The following is a 14,869-nucleotide window of genomic DNA, read 5'->3' on the forward strand; positions in this document are numbered from 1 at the left end:
AATTATATTTTAATTTTTATTATTTGTTATGATATTCAATAACAATTAAATAAATAAATGTTAATTATCTACCAAACGAAACATTAATAATTCAGAACAAATTTTAGAAGAAAAATGAATAGATGAGATATTAATAAGATTCATTATACAATATTTCAAAATTTTGATGAATAAATGTCTTTGATTTATTCCATTCTCTTTCATCTCTTCATTTCATTTTATTCTCTTCATTTCATTTTATTCTCTTTATTTTATATTATATAATGATATTATTAATAATAAAATGTATCAAAGTATCATTACAATACAAATACTAATTGAAGTATTGAATGAATAACAACACAAAAATGAAAAAAAACAAGAAACAAAAGAAAATTGGCATAAACACATCCTCAACATACAATTACAAAATAACAACTTAAATTTATTTTAATATTTTCATTTATAACTCTTTTAAATTCTTTATTTACTTCTCGGTATTATTCTAATTCAATTAATATCATAACTGAATTTGAAATATATATTTTGAATAAAAACTTAACAAACAAAGAAATTGAATGATTGAAATTGGTGCCAAAATACATATTATTCAATAATAGTCATAAAATAGATATGAAACTAATATTGAATAAACACACATTAAAAAAATACTTATTATTTATAAATTTAAATAGAAATGATACATGACAGTATAAAAATAAAAAAAAAATAAAACAGTGAATATGAAATAAACAATAATCATTTGAAAGGTAATGATAAAATGAATAAAAATATAATAATTAATTATATCTATTCATATTAATTGAATTGAAAAACTACAATACAATAAAATTGAAAGATAAAAGATAAAAGAAATAGGAAATGAATAACATATGACAACAAAACACAAAATTTATGTTAAATGTAAAAAAATAAAAACAAGAAGGAATAAAATACTGAAATAAGAAAAAAGATAATCAGAAGAATAAAGTAAGAAAGAAGAGAAATAAAATAAGTAGGTATAAACCAAGAAAAGAAATAGCAAGAAATACGAAAAAAAACAGAATTATAAACTAATACAAAAAGAAAGAATAAGAATATAAAAAATGAAAAAAGCAATAATTAAAAGAATGAAGTAAAGAAGAAAAATTGAAGATACTCATAACAGCAGAAAGTAAAGAAGAAATAAAAAAACATTACAACAAAAGTTATAATCAATTAAATATTTTTTAAGAAAATAAAACAAATAAAATAATTATAAATAAAACAAGATTACAAGTTGATATTAATAAATATAGAACAAAACGTGAAATATTCTTAAAAGAATTATTAATAACTTCTCTTGTGTAATTGTCTAGCTTGTTCATGTTTTGCTATTTTTCTCTTATAATAAAGAGAAAAAATACAAAATAAGTGTGTCACAGGTAAGATAAGTTTTAATTCAATAACCCAATAAAAAATCTCCTTATGAATATTATTAATATTAACATATAATACTAAAAAGTATTAACAAATAAAAAATGACTAAAGAAAGTAAATGTCTCCAATTTAATAATTATAAATAATCAAAATATTAAACTATTGAAACAGATAAATAAGTAAATAAATAACAAGTAAACCAATAACCAAACAACATTTCATGACTAACTTAAAGTAATATATAATTGAATTTAGATAATGATAAGTAGTATATTTAATGCCAGTCATGAAGTGTAAGTTAATGTTTATAATAAAACTCTATTAAACAAAACATATTTGTTCTACCATTAATCTGAAAAGTAATAAAGAAAATAACAAAACGCATAAAAAGATGAAGCGTTTGAAAATACAAGTATTTTATTTTTTTTTTCATTCACACTATTTGATCTTGTTTTTAATGTCATGGTATTAAATTAATCTAGAAAAACACCGCTCCTAATTCATTTTACTAATCTAAAAGCAATAAAATATACACCATTAGTTAAACTAATTCTAGTTTATTGAATATAACTGGTTGTTAATAACCATGACTAAAAGATAATAAGTTCAAATGTCTAGACTGAAGAAACTACCAAGAAAAATATTTAGAGAGAATAAAAAATATAATTTTGTGGGTGTTAGAAGAATAAACAATTTTATTTTGTTTGAAAAAAACTTTATTGGTTATAGATTCGTTACAAAATGATATTGGATGTTATTCTATAAAAAGAAAAATATAAAAAAAGAACAAATATGATTTATCAAACAAAAAAAATTTGATTTACAATGAAAGAAATGGTGAAAGTTCGTTTAAACGAATAATTCTGTCTGGTGAAGGTAATTTTGAATTAATGTACAAGTAAATTGATTGACCAATTTTTTTAATTTGATTAGTTGTATAGAGTAATTGATCACGAAAATAAATATGAATTGAACCATGAATCCCATCACGGTCTTCAAATCCAATTTCAAAGATATAATCTTCTCCTAACATATCTTCAAATAAATGAATAGTTTCAATATGTTTTAAGTCTTGAACTCTTCTTTGTGCTGTTAAGTAACTTATTCCATTTCTAATTTCTGAACTAACCATTTCTGAAGCTCTTGTCTTAATAAATTTTTGAACATTAAAGACAAAAAAGTCTTCTTTAGGATCACATGAAATTGCTTCTTTCACTTTCATAAATTGAAATGATGTTTTAGTCTTTTTCTGAGGCTTTGTCATAACAAATTCATAGTGAGAAGACAATAAAGCAAGTAACACACATTCAAAATCAACCTGAAGTTGTAAAGCTTCTTGGCGAGAAAGTTTTATACTTTTATTGCACCTTCTATACTTCTTTCTCGTGACAACAACGTTCATTCGATTTTTCAAGATATTCTTTAAGAACTTTAAATAGTATCATTTTAAACAACATTCTTAATTAAGTGGTTGTTAATAAAAAGAATCGCAGTTTTATTTTCATTTTATTGAGAGACAAAATTATTTATATGAACCAAAAGAGCCGATCCAATTTGTGAGTAATTCTTCTTTATTAGTCAAATTATCCAAAATATTTTCACTCTTTCATAGTTTAAAAAAAAAAACGTTGTTGTTTAAATCTATTTTTAGTCCTATCATCTTTTTTTTCAAAAAAAATGACAAAGTCCTAGTTGAACTTAGGTACACTTAAGAAACTGAAATAGAGTTACTAGTTACTCGTTTATTTACAAAATTATTTTCTTTTTTGATATATTTATTCTGTTACTAATTTAATAGTTACAAAAGTTTATTAAAACGTTCTTTCTCAACACTCCTCTAACCATGACGTTTTCTTTTACAAACATGTCAATTTTATTGAAAAGTAATTCTTTTCATACACAACATCTAATTTTTAAGTATCTTATTCATTTATTGATTAAAATCATCATTTTGAATTTGGTTATTTGACTTAGTCTCAATAATCCTCCTAGAATCTTTTTGTTATATAAATTTGATTTATTGTACAGAATCTTCAATATTTATATTTACATGTTTTTAATTAATTTCTTCTATATATTTTATTATATAATGAAGTTATAATAGGTATTTAAAATTACTATTAATTTTGTCGAATTATATTTTTAATCAATAGAAACAACCTTTTTATAAAAAAAAGTTTTTTTAATAATTAGTTGTTAAAACAGTCATAAAGTCTTTACTGATAGACTTATGTCTTTTCCCTTTTTACTTATTTATCTCATACGTTGTAATGTGTGTAAATAATATAGAAAGAGTGTATTTTGGATGTTTTAACTTGAATTGTTTGTGCATTTTTTGAATTTCTAACCTAAATTCTCAAATAACTTGAACTATTAAAAAAAACAATATTTCTTTTCAGAAATAAATACAAAAAAACAAAAAAAAAAATAACATTGATATTAATAAATAGGAAGATAAAAAACTCTTCTATTTTTAGTCTCAACTTTAGATAGAAGGGTTTTTAATACTAAAACTCTAAAAAAAAACAAAAAAAGATAAATGTTATTAGAAGAAAGGAAAAAAAAAATAAAGTTATTTAAAACAAAGTTAAAAATGGATTTGTCATAATAACTTTTTAATTCCATTGAAGCACAAGGAACTTTGAAATAGGAAATGTTATTGGATAAAATTGACCTAAAAGTACTGAATGACTTCCACCAATATCATAATAATCACCAATAGAAGGAAGTTCATAAACTGATTTATCTTTTTTAATATAAAAAGCACCATTTACTCCAATAATCACATCTTGAGATTGTGACTTTCCATTAAATAGACATAATGACGTGGCATTAGGATTTTTTACATTAAATCGAGTTGGATCAGACATTGGTCCAACAATAGAAAAAATACATCCATTATCATCTTTTGATATATCATCATTACCTTCAGCATCACCTAATATTGATTGTTCATTAAATGAACCGAATGAACATCCATTTTCAGTAATAATAAGTAACATTAAATTTCTTTTACCATAAATCTTAGTATGTAATACTTCTGGATCTATTGAGAAGATATCTGAAGAGAAAAGTAAAGAAAAATCAGTTTTACCAGTAAAATTTTTTAATACTGGGATATAATCCTTTAAATAAATTCTTTTCTTTTCTTCTTCTTGTTTAAGAGTTTCTTGTAAACTATTAACTTTAGTAGGAGTTTTTACATTAGAATGTTTAAATGTGATAGTAATAGTAGTTTCCATATTATTATTTTTTCTCTTCTTCTTATAAGACTCATCAAGAACAACAACAAGAGTTACTGTCTTTTCTGGTTCTTGAAAATCAGGAATTGGTACTTTTACTGTTCCAAGTAAGTCATCAGAATTCATTCTATCCCAATCCCAACATTCAAAAACTAATTCTCCTGACAATTCTTTTACTTCTATTGATTGGTCCCATTTAGGTTCAGAAGTATTCTTTTGAACTGAAGTTTTAAAAACCTTTGGGGAACCTTCTTCTGTATACTTCATTATAACATAAGGATCACACCATTGAATTACATCAGCTTTTGGCCAATTATTACCTTGAACAAAAGTAATTTCCATTATACACGAAATATAAGTTCAATAATTTTAAAGTTTATACCAAGAAGAAAAAAAAAAAAAAAAAAAAGAAAAGGTAAAAATTATGATTTTTACAATTATTTATGAATAATATCATGAAATGAAGACATTTGAACATGATCAAGTTCCATTGTTTTAACTTTTTTTGATTGAGCATTTACATCAATAATTTCTTGATATAATTCTTTTTCTGAATGAGTTAAAGTTCTAACAAATTTATTTGTTTGTTCTGATGAATTACAAGCTTCATCATAAATACGACGTAAACGAATTAACATCATGTTACGAATAGATTTAGCTAATTCAACATCACCAATTTCTTGTGCAATATTTCCACCAACTTCAAAATAAAAAGGGAATTTACTAAAATTAATAGAAGAAGGATTTACTTCAAATACGTCAGTTGCTTTTTTAATAAATTGACGGGAATATTCTTTATTAAATTCTTCATTAACAATAATTCTAACATAACCATAGTTTTGTAAAGTAATAGCTAACCATAAAGGTATTTGAAATTTTCTTCCTTCAGGAATAGATGAATCATTAAGAGATAAATCATTTTGTGAATTTGAAGTTAAAATTTGTGATTCAATATTGTGTTGAGTTTGTGTTAATTCAGTTAAACTTGGAATATTTGTTCCTTTACTTTTATCAAGAAATCCAAGACCAGAAATATCTTGAATTGCTTGAACAGTAACTTTTGTTTCTTCACTAATAAGGTGTTCCATTCAGAATTTCAAATAATAATAAAAACAGAAATTTTATTAACCAAAAATACTAAAAGAAATAATTTATTTTATAATAAAAAAACTAAAAGAAAAAGTAAAAGAATTTTAGTTTTGATGGAAGTAAAAGAAAAGGAGAAAAAAAAAAAAAGAATGAAATGCAGATTGTTTTCAAAGAACTTAAAAATGTTTTATTGAGTGTAATGACTATTCTTCAATCAAAATTAATTATTCCTCGACTTAATAGTAAATATGATTTGAATGTTCTTAGAGATCATTTTATGAAAGGTGGAATTATTGAACAAAATTGTTTAATTTCTCTTATTAAAGAAGTTTCAGAATTAACAAGAGCAGAACCTAATTTAATTGAAATAGAAAATGCTGCTCTTGTTTTTGGTGATTTTCATGGACAATATTTTGATTTTTTATCTGAGTTATCTGATAATGAATGGGATAAATATCAATATACAACTGTTTTTTTAGGTGATTATGTTGATCGTGGAGAATATTCATGTGAAATTCTTATTACATTACTTTGTATGAAAGTAAATAATCCAAATGGTGTTATTTTACTTCGTGGTAATCATGAATCTCGTTCTATGACAGAAAAATTTGGTTTTAAAACAGAAACAATTTGGAAATATAATACTTTTATTTATGATTTATTTTGTGAGTTTTTTAATACAATTCCATTAGCTGCTTTATTTAAATGTTCTTTAGGTTCTTTCTTATTATGTCATGGTGGTATTTCACCTAAATTAAATGTATTAGATGATATTAGATATATTGATAGATTTACTGAACCTCCTCATAGTGGATTATTTTGTGATTTATTATGGTCTGATCCTACAAGTGATTCTTTCTTTGCTGAAAATCCAAATATAAAATGGAGATGGGAAACTATTGGTTTTCTTCCTAATAGTCCACGGAATTGTTCTTTTATTTATGGATATGCTGCTATGTCTAAATTTATTGAAAATACACAAGTTAGAGCTATTATAAGAGGGCATCAATGTGTTTCTAATGGAATTGAATTACATAATTTTGGTGATATTGATCTTGATTCTCCTTTAGCTTTTACTATTTTTAGTGCTCCTAATTATTCTGATAGAAATAAAGGTGCTGGAATGCTTATTTCTGATACTGGAATTAATGTAAGAACATATAATGGTTCAGACCTTATTAGTGATTATAAACCAATACTTGTTGATGGGTTTAAATTAAGTCTTCAATTACTTGTTAAAGAAGTTAGTAATTTATGGGATGATTTCCTTTATTATGTATATGATACTTATGATTCTGATGATGAAAAAGAAGATGATCTTGATATATCTCATCTTGCTGATAAAATCTCAGAATATGAAAAGGCAGAACATATAATCAATACTCCATCTTTACTTCCTTCTACTTCTACAGAAGAAATAAATAATGAAACAGAAACATCTGTAGTTTATTCAAAACAAGTTGTTGAACATCCAACTGTTAGTCCTACTGGAAAGAAGAGAATTCCTATGAGAAAAAGAACAAAAAAAACAACTTCTTCAGACACTGGTTTATCATTAAGTTCTACTTTTGAAAAATATTTTAAAACTCCTAAAGCTGCTTCTCTCGCTGCTTCTATTGTAAGTGAAAAACCAACTATATATGAACGTAAAAAACTCATTAGAGCTGAATCTGCACCTATTTCTATTGAAGAGTTAAGAAAGAAATGGGAAGAACTTCGTAAAAATCATTCTAATCAAATAACTAAGGAATAAGTCTTTTTTTTTAATTATTCAGATTATTTTTTGAAATGTTTTGTTTATTTAGACGTATTAATTAGAGAGAGACTAAAAGGTTTTTAAGTTTAAATAAGATTTTATTCATAAGGAAGTTTAAATCAATGAAATTGAATATAATTGATTCAAATAAAAAATAAAATGAATTATAATTCATCTCTTATTATTGAAGAATCTAAAGATGGAAAGACTAAATTAATACAAAAACTTTGTAACAATACATTTAAATTATAATTTATGTTAATAATTAGTCTTAACTTTAAACCAAAGTTAATGAAAGGAAAGAATAAAAGTATAAGATAAAATTATGGGATATGAGATTGTTGATATATTTTATGAGATTTACAATTAGAAAATAAAACAGTCTTATTTTTGAAATTTGGTAAGAAAGATTTAGAAATATACTATCATAGTATTACAGAGATATTCTAAAGAATTTTTATAATCTATAATGAAATTACTACATCTATATATAATTAAATATATCATCTAGATTTAATGTGGTAATTGAAAAAAAAAATTAAACAAAATCATTTGTAATATATTTATATTATTATTCTTATTAGAAATTGAATGAATTTCAAAGATACAATATATGTACAACCATAATTTATTGATAGATTTGTAAAAAAAACATAGGTAGTAGTATTACACACTTTTTTGTTAGTACAAAAGATAGTATTAAAGTTGAAGATATATTTTCACAATGAATATTTGACATTGTTCAGAGAAAAGAATTGATAATTAAAAAAAGAGAAACAATTTGTTAGTCAACCTCACAAAACAAGAAGATCAACATAAATATTAATGTTAGTTATTATATTTTGTTATTAAATTTTTTGTTTATGTTCATTAATGTATGGTTTTAAAATTGAAATTATCATAATAACTATCAATAAATATATAAATTTATTTATGAATAATTAAATGAAGAGAAGTAATAAAATAATAAAGACATTGAATTACTTATCATCTCTTCGTTTTTTATGTTTTTCTTTTTGTCTAACAGCAGAATTCATTGTTGATAATTCAAATAATCTTATAGCTTCATCTACATGATTTTCATCAGCAATATCACTCATAGTCATTTTTGCTAATGCTTCACTAATACGAATAATAGCTTCAAGTTGTCTTACAGTTATTGGAATACCTTCATCATTATCATTTTCAAGTTTATTTTCTCTTACTTTTTGTCTAATTGAAACAAAATAATTCGATAATTTATTTGAAGCATTTTCTGTAAGACGAGGAATACAATATGCTTTACAATAAGCAATATATTCTTTTAAAATGTCTGTACTTAAATTATCAACTTTTACGTCTTGACGATGAATATCCATAATATGTTTAACTATTTCTTTATCTCTTTTTGCGTCATGTTTATCTCTAATCATAAAAATCATATCAAATCTTGACAAAATCGTAGTTTTTAAATTGACATTATCACCAAATGATGCTCTCTCATTAAATCTTCCAAATGATGGATTTGCTGCAGCTAAAACAGCAGATCGTGCATTTAAAACAGCTGTAATACCTGCTTTTGCAATAGAAATTGTTTGTTGTTCCATTGCTTCATGAATAGCAACACGATCAACTTCATTCATTTTATCAAATTCATCAATACAAACAACACCTCCATCTCCAAGTACAAGAGCTCCTCCTTCAAGATAAAATTCTCCAGTAGAAGAATCTTTATTAACAGCTGCAGTTAATCCAGCAGCAGAAGAACCTTTACCAGAAGTATAAACACCAATTGGAGTTGCCATTTGAACAAATTTAAGTAATTGAGATTTTGCTGTTCCAGGATCTCCCATTAATAAAACATTAATATCTCCTCTTAAATGAGTTCCATCTGGAAGTGCTTTACCACTTCCACCAAGCATAAGACATAAAACAGCTTCTTTAATATCATCATACCCACAAATAGCTGGTGCAATTGATTTAATAAGTTTTTCTTTAGTTATTGTTCTTGCAACTTCTTTCATTCTTCTATCATCTTGAGAAACAACTTGACCACTAATTTCAATTCCAATTGCTCTAATATATGATGTTGAAATAGTTCCTTTTCTTTGTAAAGATGCACCAAAAATACCTTCAATACATATTCTTTGACCAGCTGTTAATCCAACAACAAGATATCGTTCTAAAATAACGGTAACTGTTCTTGGAACTTCACCTGGTGCAACGTTCTCTGGTGTTTCTTGTAATTTTAATACAATTCTATCAACAAATTTACATTTTTCAGTAACAACATCATAAGGATCTGGAGGACATTTTTTACCAGTTACTGGACTTACTCCATCACATGATTTAGGATAATTAATAATACCACAACATGATGGAACTATAACTGCAATTTCTTTTTGACAACTTCTACATCTTAATATTGCTTTAGTAACTTTAGGTTCAACTCTACTAATTGAAACAATAATACCACTTACTCTAATAACTTTACTAAGAAAAGAAGATTGTAACATACGAGGTTGAATCATTTTACTTTGAGTATCTTTAATAATAACTTGCATCATTGGACCACCAGTATCACTTTCTATATAATCTTCTTTTTTTTCCCAACCTCTCATTGAAAGTACTTGAACTGAAAGTACATTTTCAAACTATATATTAATATTGGTTATTAACTAATTAATATTTAAACAAACAATTGATATAAATTCTGATGCATGTTTAAATAATGCTTCTTTTAAACTTTCATCAAAATTTTGAAGATCCATTATATCAATTTCTAAGAAATATTTTCCCATTCTAATATTTCTTTGTAATTGTTCTCTATAATCAAAAATATTATTTTTATGTTTACTAAAATTCTTTACAAATGAAATAATTTTAGGTTCAAGATTTCCTCTAACACTTCCAACATCATTTGTATATAAGTCATGTCCATCACTAACAGCCAAAACTCCTTCCATTGACTGTTTTTCTTTTATTATAATTTATTATTTTTTTTTTTTTATTAAAATTTTTAGAATAAAAAAAAAATAATAAAAAAAAAAATAATAAAAAAAAAAAATAATAAAAAAAGAATTTGTATTATTTCTGTTCGATTATTGGTTGTTTACAACAAACATCATTTTTACATTCATCACTTGGACAACCAATCAAACATCTTCTTGAAACTCCAACAGAATCATGTCCATTTTCTTCTCCAATAACACCTAATTCTGTTTGAATAGTTGTTGAATGAACACCATATTTATGGAATACATTTTTAACGTCTTGAACAATTTCCATAACACGACAACGATCATCTTCATTTAAGAATAAATGGATTGTAGCAATATTTGTTTCATTGGCTAACTGCCATAAATGAAACTCATGAATTGAATCAACACCATTAACAGCTAAAATATCTCTTTTTAATTTTTTTATTGAAACATTTTGTGGAACTCGTTGCATTAAAATTTTAACACAAGAATATACTAATGGTGTTCCTGAACATATAATAACACATGCAACAATTACTGATAATGATGGATCAAGATAATATTTCCAATCTCCATCAATAAACCAAACACAAAGAGCAACTGCAACTGCAACAATACTTCCTAAAGCATCTCCCATAACATGTAAGAAAACTCCTTTCATATTTAAATTTTGATGATGATGTTCTTTTTTCTTTTTATCTTCTTTTTTGGTTTCAGTATCAATAGCAACTTCTTTTACATCATTTTCTTTCATTTCTTCTTCATGACTTTCATGTCTTTGATACCCTTCATGAGAATGTTTATGTGAATGACCATGAGAGTGTTCATGTGAGTGACCATGAGAATGACCATGAGAGTGACCATGATGGTCATGGAATAATAACATAGCAGCAAGATTAATGAATAAACCAACAGCAGCAACAATAAGCATAATTTTTGGTTGAGTAATTTCTTCAATATCAATAAATCTTTGAATAGCTTCAATAATAATAAAGAAAGCAACAGACAATAAAAAGACACCATTTATAAGAGCACCAACAACTTCAGCACGAACAAAACCATAAGTTAAACGTTTAGAAGCTTTCTTTTTTGCTAATAAAATAGCACCAAGACCAATTACTTGTGATAAAAGATCACTTAACATATGAAAAGCATCAGCAAGAAGAGCTAATGAATGAATAACAATACCTGTAATTAATTCACAAAGGAAGAATAAGAGATTAACAATTAATAAAAACAATAATTTATAAACATTAACATCTTTATACCAAACATCTTTTTTAGGATGTTCAAGTAATTGTTGAGTTTCAGTAGTAAAAGATTTTAATTGAACAGGTTGATCTAAAATAGTTTCTTCAGAAGTAGAAGGATCACTTGATTCTTGTTTAATTTCTTGAGGTTCAGGTTGAACGACTTTAGTATCCATGACTTGAACTTTTAAGATGAAAGAGTTGTATAAATAATAGAAGAAGGTCCAATTTAAAAAAGAAATAGTAAATTTCTAAAACAAAACTAGTTTATTTGTCCTAAGTAGAATATTCTTTCTTAATCTTTTTTTAAATTTTTATATTGAAAAAGAATTTTCTCGAATTTTGAATATATCAGAGTTTACCCTTTTCATTTTATTTTTTAAAAATTTTTTTATTTAAAAATTTTTTGGTATTTAAAATTTTTTGGTATTTAAAAAACCCTAAACCATAATTTAAAAAAAATAAAAAAGAAAATAAAGAAAATAAAATAGTTCAAATTGTAATGTACATTGATTCTTTCCTTGTTATATAATTAGATTATGTAACATCTATTAGGATCATAGAATGAACAAGTAATTACAGTCAAAAGTTATAGAACTGTTGACCGGAAAACCTTGGAATATTTAATTTTTAAAATAATTCATTTAAAATTTGTTGAATGTCTAAAAGACATTGTTTAGAAAGATCATTAATAGTAAATTCAATATCCATTTCATCTTTATTATTTTGAAATTTTGTTTCATTAATATTTAAATTTGAATGAATGATAATATCATAAATTCGTTCTAATTGTTCAGGAGTTGCATGAAAAAGTTGATTATAAAGAGGAATAGATGTTTGTTCTTCATAAATACAATTACAAGGTGAATCTGATGATTCTAATAATTTTAATTCATCATTAATATCTTGTGAAGTAGAATCACCCCAAAGAATATTTTCAAATCCAGTTTTAACCATAGAATTTACTTGATTTTTAATTTCTTTTGAAATAGTTGGATTAGCATTAAGTCTCCATTTAAGTTTATTTAATTTAACCATCATTAATTCTAATGTTGTTACAGAAAATAATTCTTCATAATGTCCACTATAAAGAACATCTCCATTTGGTATAGCAATTAACATTTGTTTAATTTGAGTAACTTTATCATGTTTCAATTCATTCATCTTCTCTTTTACTTTTTTAGTTATTAAAATTTATTATTAAATTTATTATTTTTATTTTTATTATATTTTTATTAATTAAAAATTATAAAAATAAATTATGTTAAGTATAACAATTTATTAACTCACTTTAAAATATTAATTGTTATTCTTTTCTTTATTTCTTAATATGCAAGAGTCTTTAAAAGATGAAATTATTCCATTCACTGTTCCTTCATTTAATAATAGTATTTTTATTGAAGATGTAGATGAAAATGATGAAAATGAAATGATTGTATTATTTACAACATTTGGATTATTATATAAAGCTAATAGATTAAAAAATAATCCAAGTACAATGCATTTTATGTATTTTAGTCATAACGCATGGATTAAATGTCATAATCAATTAGGAAAATATTTTAAAATTCATTCAAATAAATATGAATTAAAAATATTTAATCCAAAGAAATTAACAAACAACCAACATACATTACGTTTGCCACAAATGTATAATCTTTGTAATTATTATATTGGATTTAATGCTTGGTCAACAGAAATTATATCAATTACTTGTGATTTTAAAGATGAAATACAAAGTAATGGAATAACAAAATATGTTTTTCAATATACAACAATTACTCAAATTAATTTTATTCATTTTCCTAATGTAATTTGTAGAGGATATGGAAGATCTAAATATACAGGAAAAGATTATAATCGTGCTGATAGAACTTGTAAAAAATTTTCAGTTGCATGTTCTCGTAAAGATATGTTTAAAAAACTTGTTATTTGTATTCTTGTAACTATAAAAGATGGTGTTTGTGAACAAAAAGCTGTTCCTACAACAATAGAAATTGGAAAACAAGATGAGGATGGATTAAATCAATTATTTATTCAAAATTATGAAGAAGATAAAGATGAGCCAAATGAATTAAATGACCAAGATTTTGAAGAATTATTAAAATTAATTTAATTTACTAAAACTATAATAATTAATAATAAATATTAAAAAAATTTAATATTTTATTTAATATTTTAAATTTTGTATTTACATTCATGAACATTTTTCTAGAATTTCTACAATATTGATTTGATAGTGATAAAACCAATATCCCATAATATCTTTCATATTTGGAATAATATATTTTTTTGATTTATTTAATAATATCCTTTTCTTATTTATTTATTTGTTTTTAAATTAGGAATATGGCAGTCTGACGAAATTGATGACACTTTCAATTGTAAAACCATCAAAGAAAAAATGATGAAGAAGATGGAAGAAATAAACACTGATGAAAGTAGTAATAGAAGATATATTACTAGAATAAACACTGAAGTAATCCCTATCTTCAGATATTCAGCATCAGTTGTAAATTGGAAAATCACTGACCTAGATAAAATTGATTTGGAGATAAGAAAATATTTAAGAAAGGCAAAATACATTGGTGAAACTCCAAAGATCGGTTGTATGTCCCTCAAGAAGAAATGGATGAAGGATTAATAAATATAAGGGACGAATATGTTATTGAATTAGTAAGAACAGTGATGTACTACTGTACCAGAGAAAGTGAAATAGGAAATAACATATTAGATAGATGGTACAATAAGAAAGGAATGTGGAATAGAATTAAAACACATTAATTCATAAAATAAATGAAACAAAAATAGAAGAAATAATAAATGAAGGGATAGAAAAGAAAAAAGAAAAAGAAGTAATAGTAGAAATAATAAAATTAATGACAAATACATCAAAAAATGGAAGTCCCATCAAATAAATAGACACTTCAGAAGATGGTTCGAGTCAAAAGGAGTAGATAAAACTACTACAGTGAAAGCATGGAAGTCAATCAATATTAAAAAAAAATGCATTTCTACAATTAAATAAAATGCAAGATGGAGCAATATTTTGTGGGTATGAAAATCAAAAATAATGAAAAATGAAAGATTGAAATACTGCACACTTTGTAAAGACAAGATGGCTACAGTAGAACACATTCTACTATCTTGTATTTATCATAAAAAATCACAAAT

General features: G+C 24.1%; 8 protein-coding genes across 8 annotated transcripts, besides 1 other annotated feature; 2 read left to right on the top strand and 6 right to left on the bottom strand.

Annotated features, from left to right (window-relative positions):
* Positions 1-2,218: 2,218 nt before the first annotated feature.
* Positions 2,219-2,662, bottom strand: EHI_069940 (uncharacterized protein; the record flags this gene model as incomplete). Its single annotated transcript, XM_643688.2, has 1 exon — positions 2,219-2,662. The coding sequence occupies one exon, from the start codon at positions 2,660-2,662 to the stop codon at positions 2,219-2,221; it is 444 nt and encodes a 147-aa protein (XP_648780.2).
* Positions 2,663-4,013: 1,351 nt separating this feature from the next.
* On the bottom strand, positions 4,014-4,982 carry EHI_069950 (C2 domain containing protein; the record flags this gene model as incomplete). The annotated part of the gene is made up of 1 exon (XM_643689.1): positions 4,014-4,982. One exon carries the CDS (start codon positions 4,980-4,982, stop codon positions 4,014-4,016), a length of 969 nt encoding a protein of 322 aa, XP_648781.1.
* Positions 4,983-5,077: 95 nt separating this feature from the next.
* Positions 5,078-5,728, bottom strand: EHI_069960 (uncharacterized protein; the record flags this gene model as incomplete). Its single annotated transcript, XM_643690.1, has 1 exon — positions 5,078-5,728. One exon carries the CDS (start codon positions 5,726-5,728, stop codon positions 5,078-5,080), a length of 651 nt encoding a protein of 216 aa, XP_648782.1.
* A 155-nt stretch (positions 5,729-5,883) lies between these two features.
* On the top strand, positions 5,884-7,482 carry EHI_069970 (calcineurin catalytic subunit A, putative; the record flags this gene model as incomplete). Its single annotated transcript, XM_643691.2, has 1 exon — positions 5,884-7,482. The coding sequence occupies one exon, from the start codon at positions 5,884-5,886 to the stop codon at positions 7,480-7,482; it is 1,599 nt and encodes a 532-aa protein (XP_648783.2).
* Positions 7,483-8,465: 983 nt separating this feature from the next.
* Positions 8,466-10,430, bottom strand: EHI_069980 (DNA replication licensing factor; the record flags this gene model as incomplete). The annotated part of the gene is made up of 2 exons (XM_643692.1): positions 8,466-10,118; positions 10,164-10,430. 2 exons carry the CDS (start codon positions 10,428-10,430, stop codon positions 8,466-8,468), a joined length of 1,920 nt encoding a protein of 639 aa, XP_648784.1.
* A 121-nt stretch (positions 10,431-10,551) lies between these two features.
* EHI_069990 (zinc transporter, putative) lies at positions 10,552-11,871 on the bottom strand (the record flags this gene model as incomplete). Its single annotated transcript, XM_643693.1, has 1 exon — positions 10,552-11,871. One exon carries the CDS (start codon positions 11,869-11,871, stop codon positions 10,552-10,554), a length of 1,320 nt encoding a protein of 439 aa, XP_648785.1.
* Positions 11,872-12,325: 454 nt separating this feature from the next.
* On the bottom strand, positions 12,326-12,859 carry EHI_070000 (uncharacterized protein; the record flags this gene model as incomplete). The annotated part of the gene is made up of 1 exon (XM_643694.1): positions 12,326-12,859. The coding sequence occupies one exon, from the start codon at positions 12,857-12,859 to the stop codon at positions 12,326-12,328; it is 534 nt and encodes a 177-aa protein (XP_648786.1).
* Positions 12,860-13,025: 166 nt separating this feature from the next.
* On the top strand, positions 13,026-13,811 carry EHI_070010 (uncharacterized protein; the record flags this gene model as incomplete). The annotated part of the gene is made up of 1 exon (XM_643695.1): positions 13,026-13,811. The coding sequence occupies one exon, from the start codon at positions 13,026-13,028 to the stop codon at positions 13,809-13,811; it is 786 nt and encodes a 261-aa protein (XP_648787.1).
* A 225-nt stretch (positions 13,812-14,036) lies between these two features.
* Positions 14,037-14,869: part of a repeat region that runs on past the window's edge.

Source organism: Entamoeba histolytica, genomic scaffold (genome assembly GCF_000208925.1).
Source record: "Entamoeba histolytica HM-1:IMSS scf_1104750517351 genomic scaffold, whole genome shotgun sequence".
Classification (NCBI taxonomy): Eukaryota; Evosea; order Mastigamoebida; family Endamoebidae; genus Entamoeba; species Entamoeba histolytica.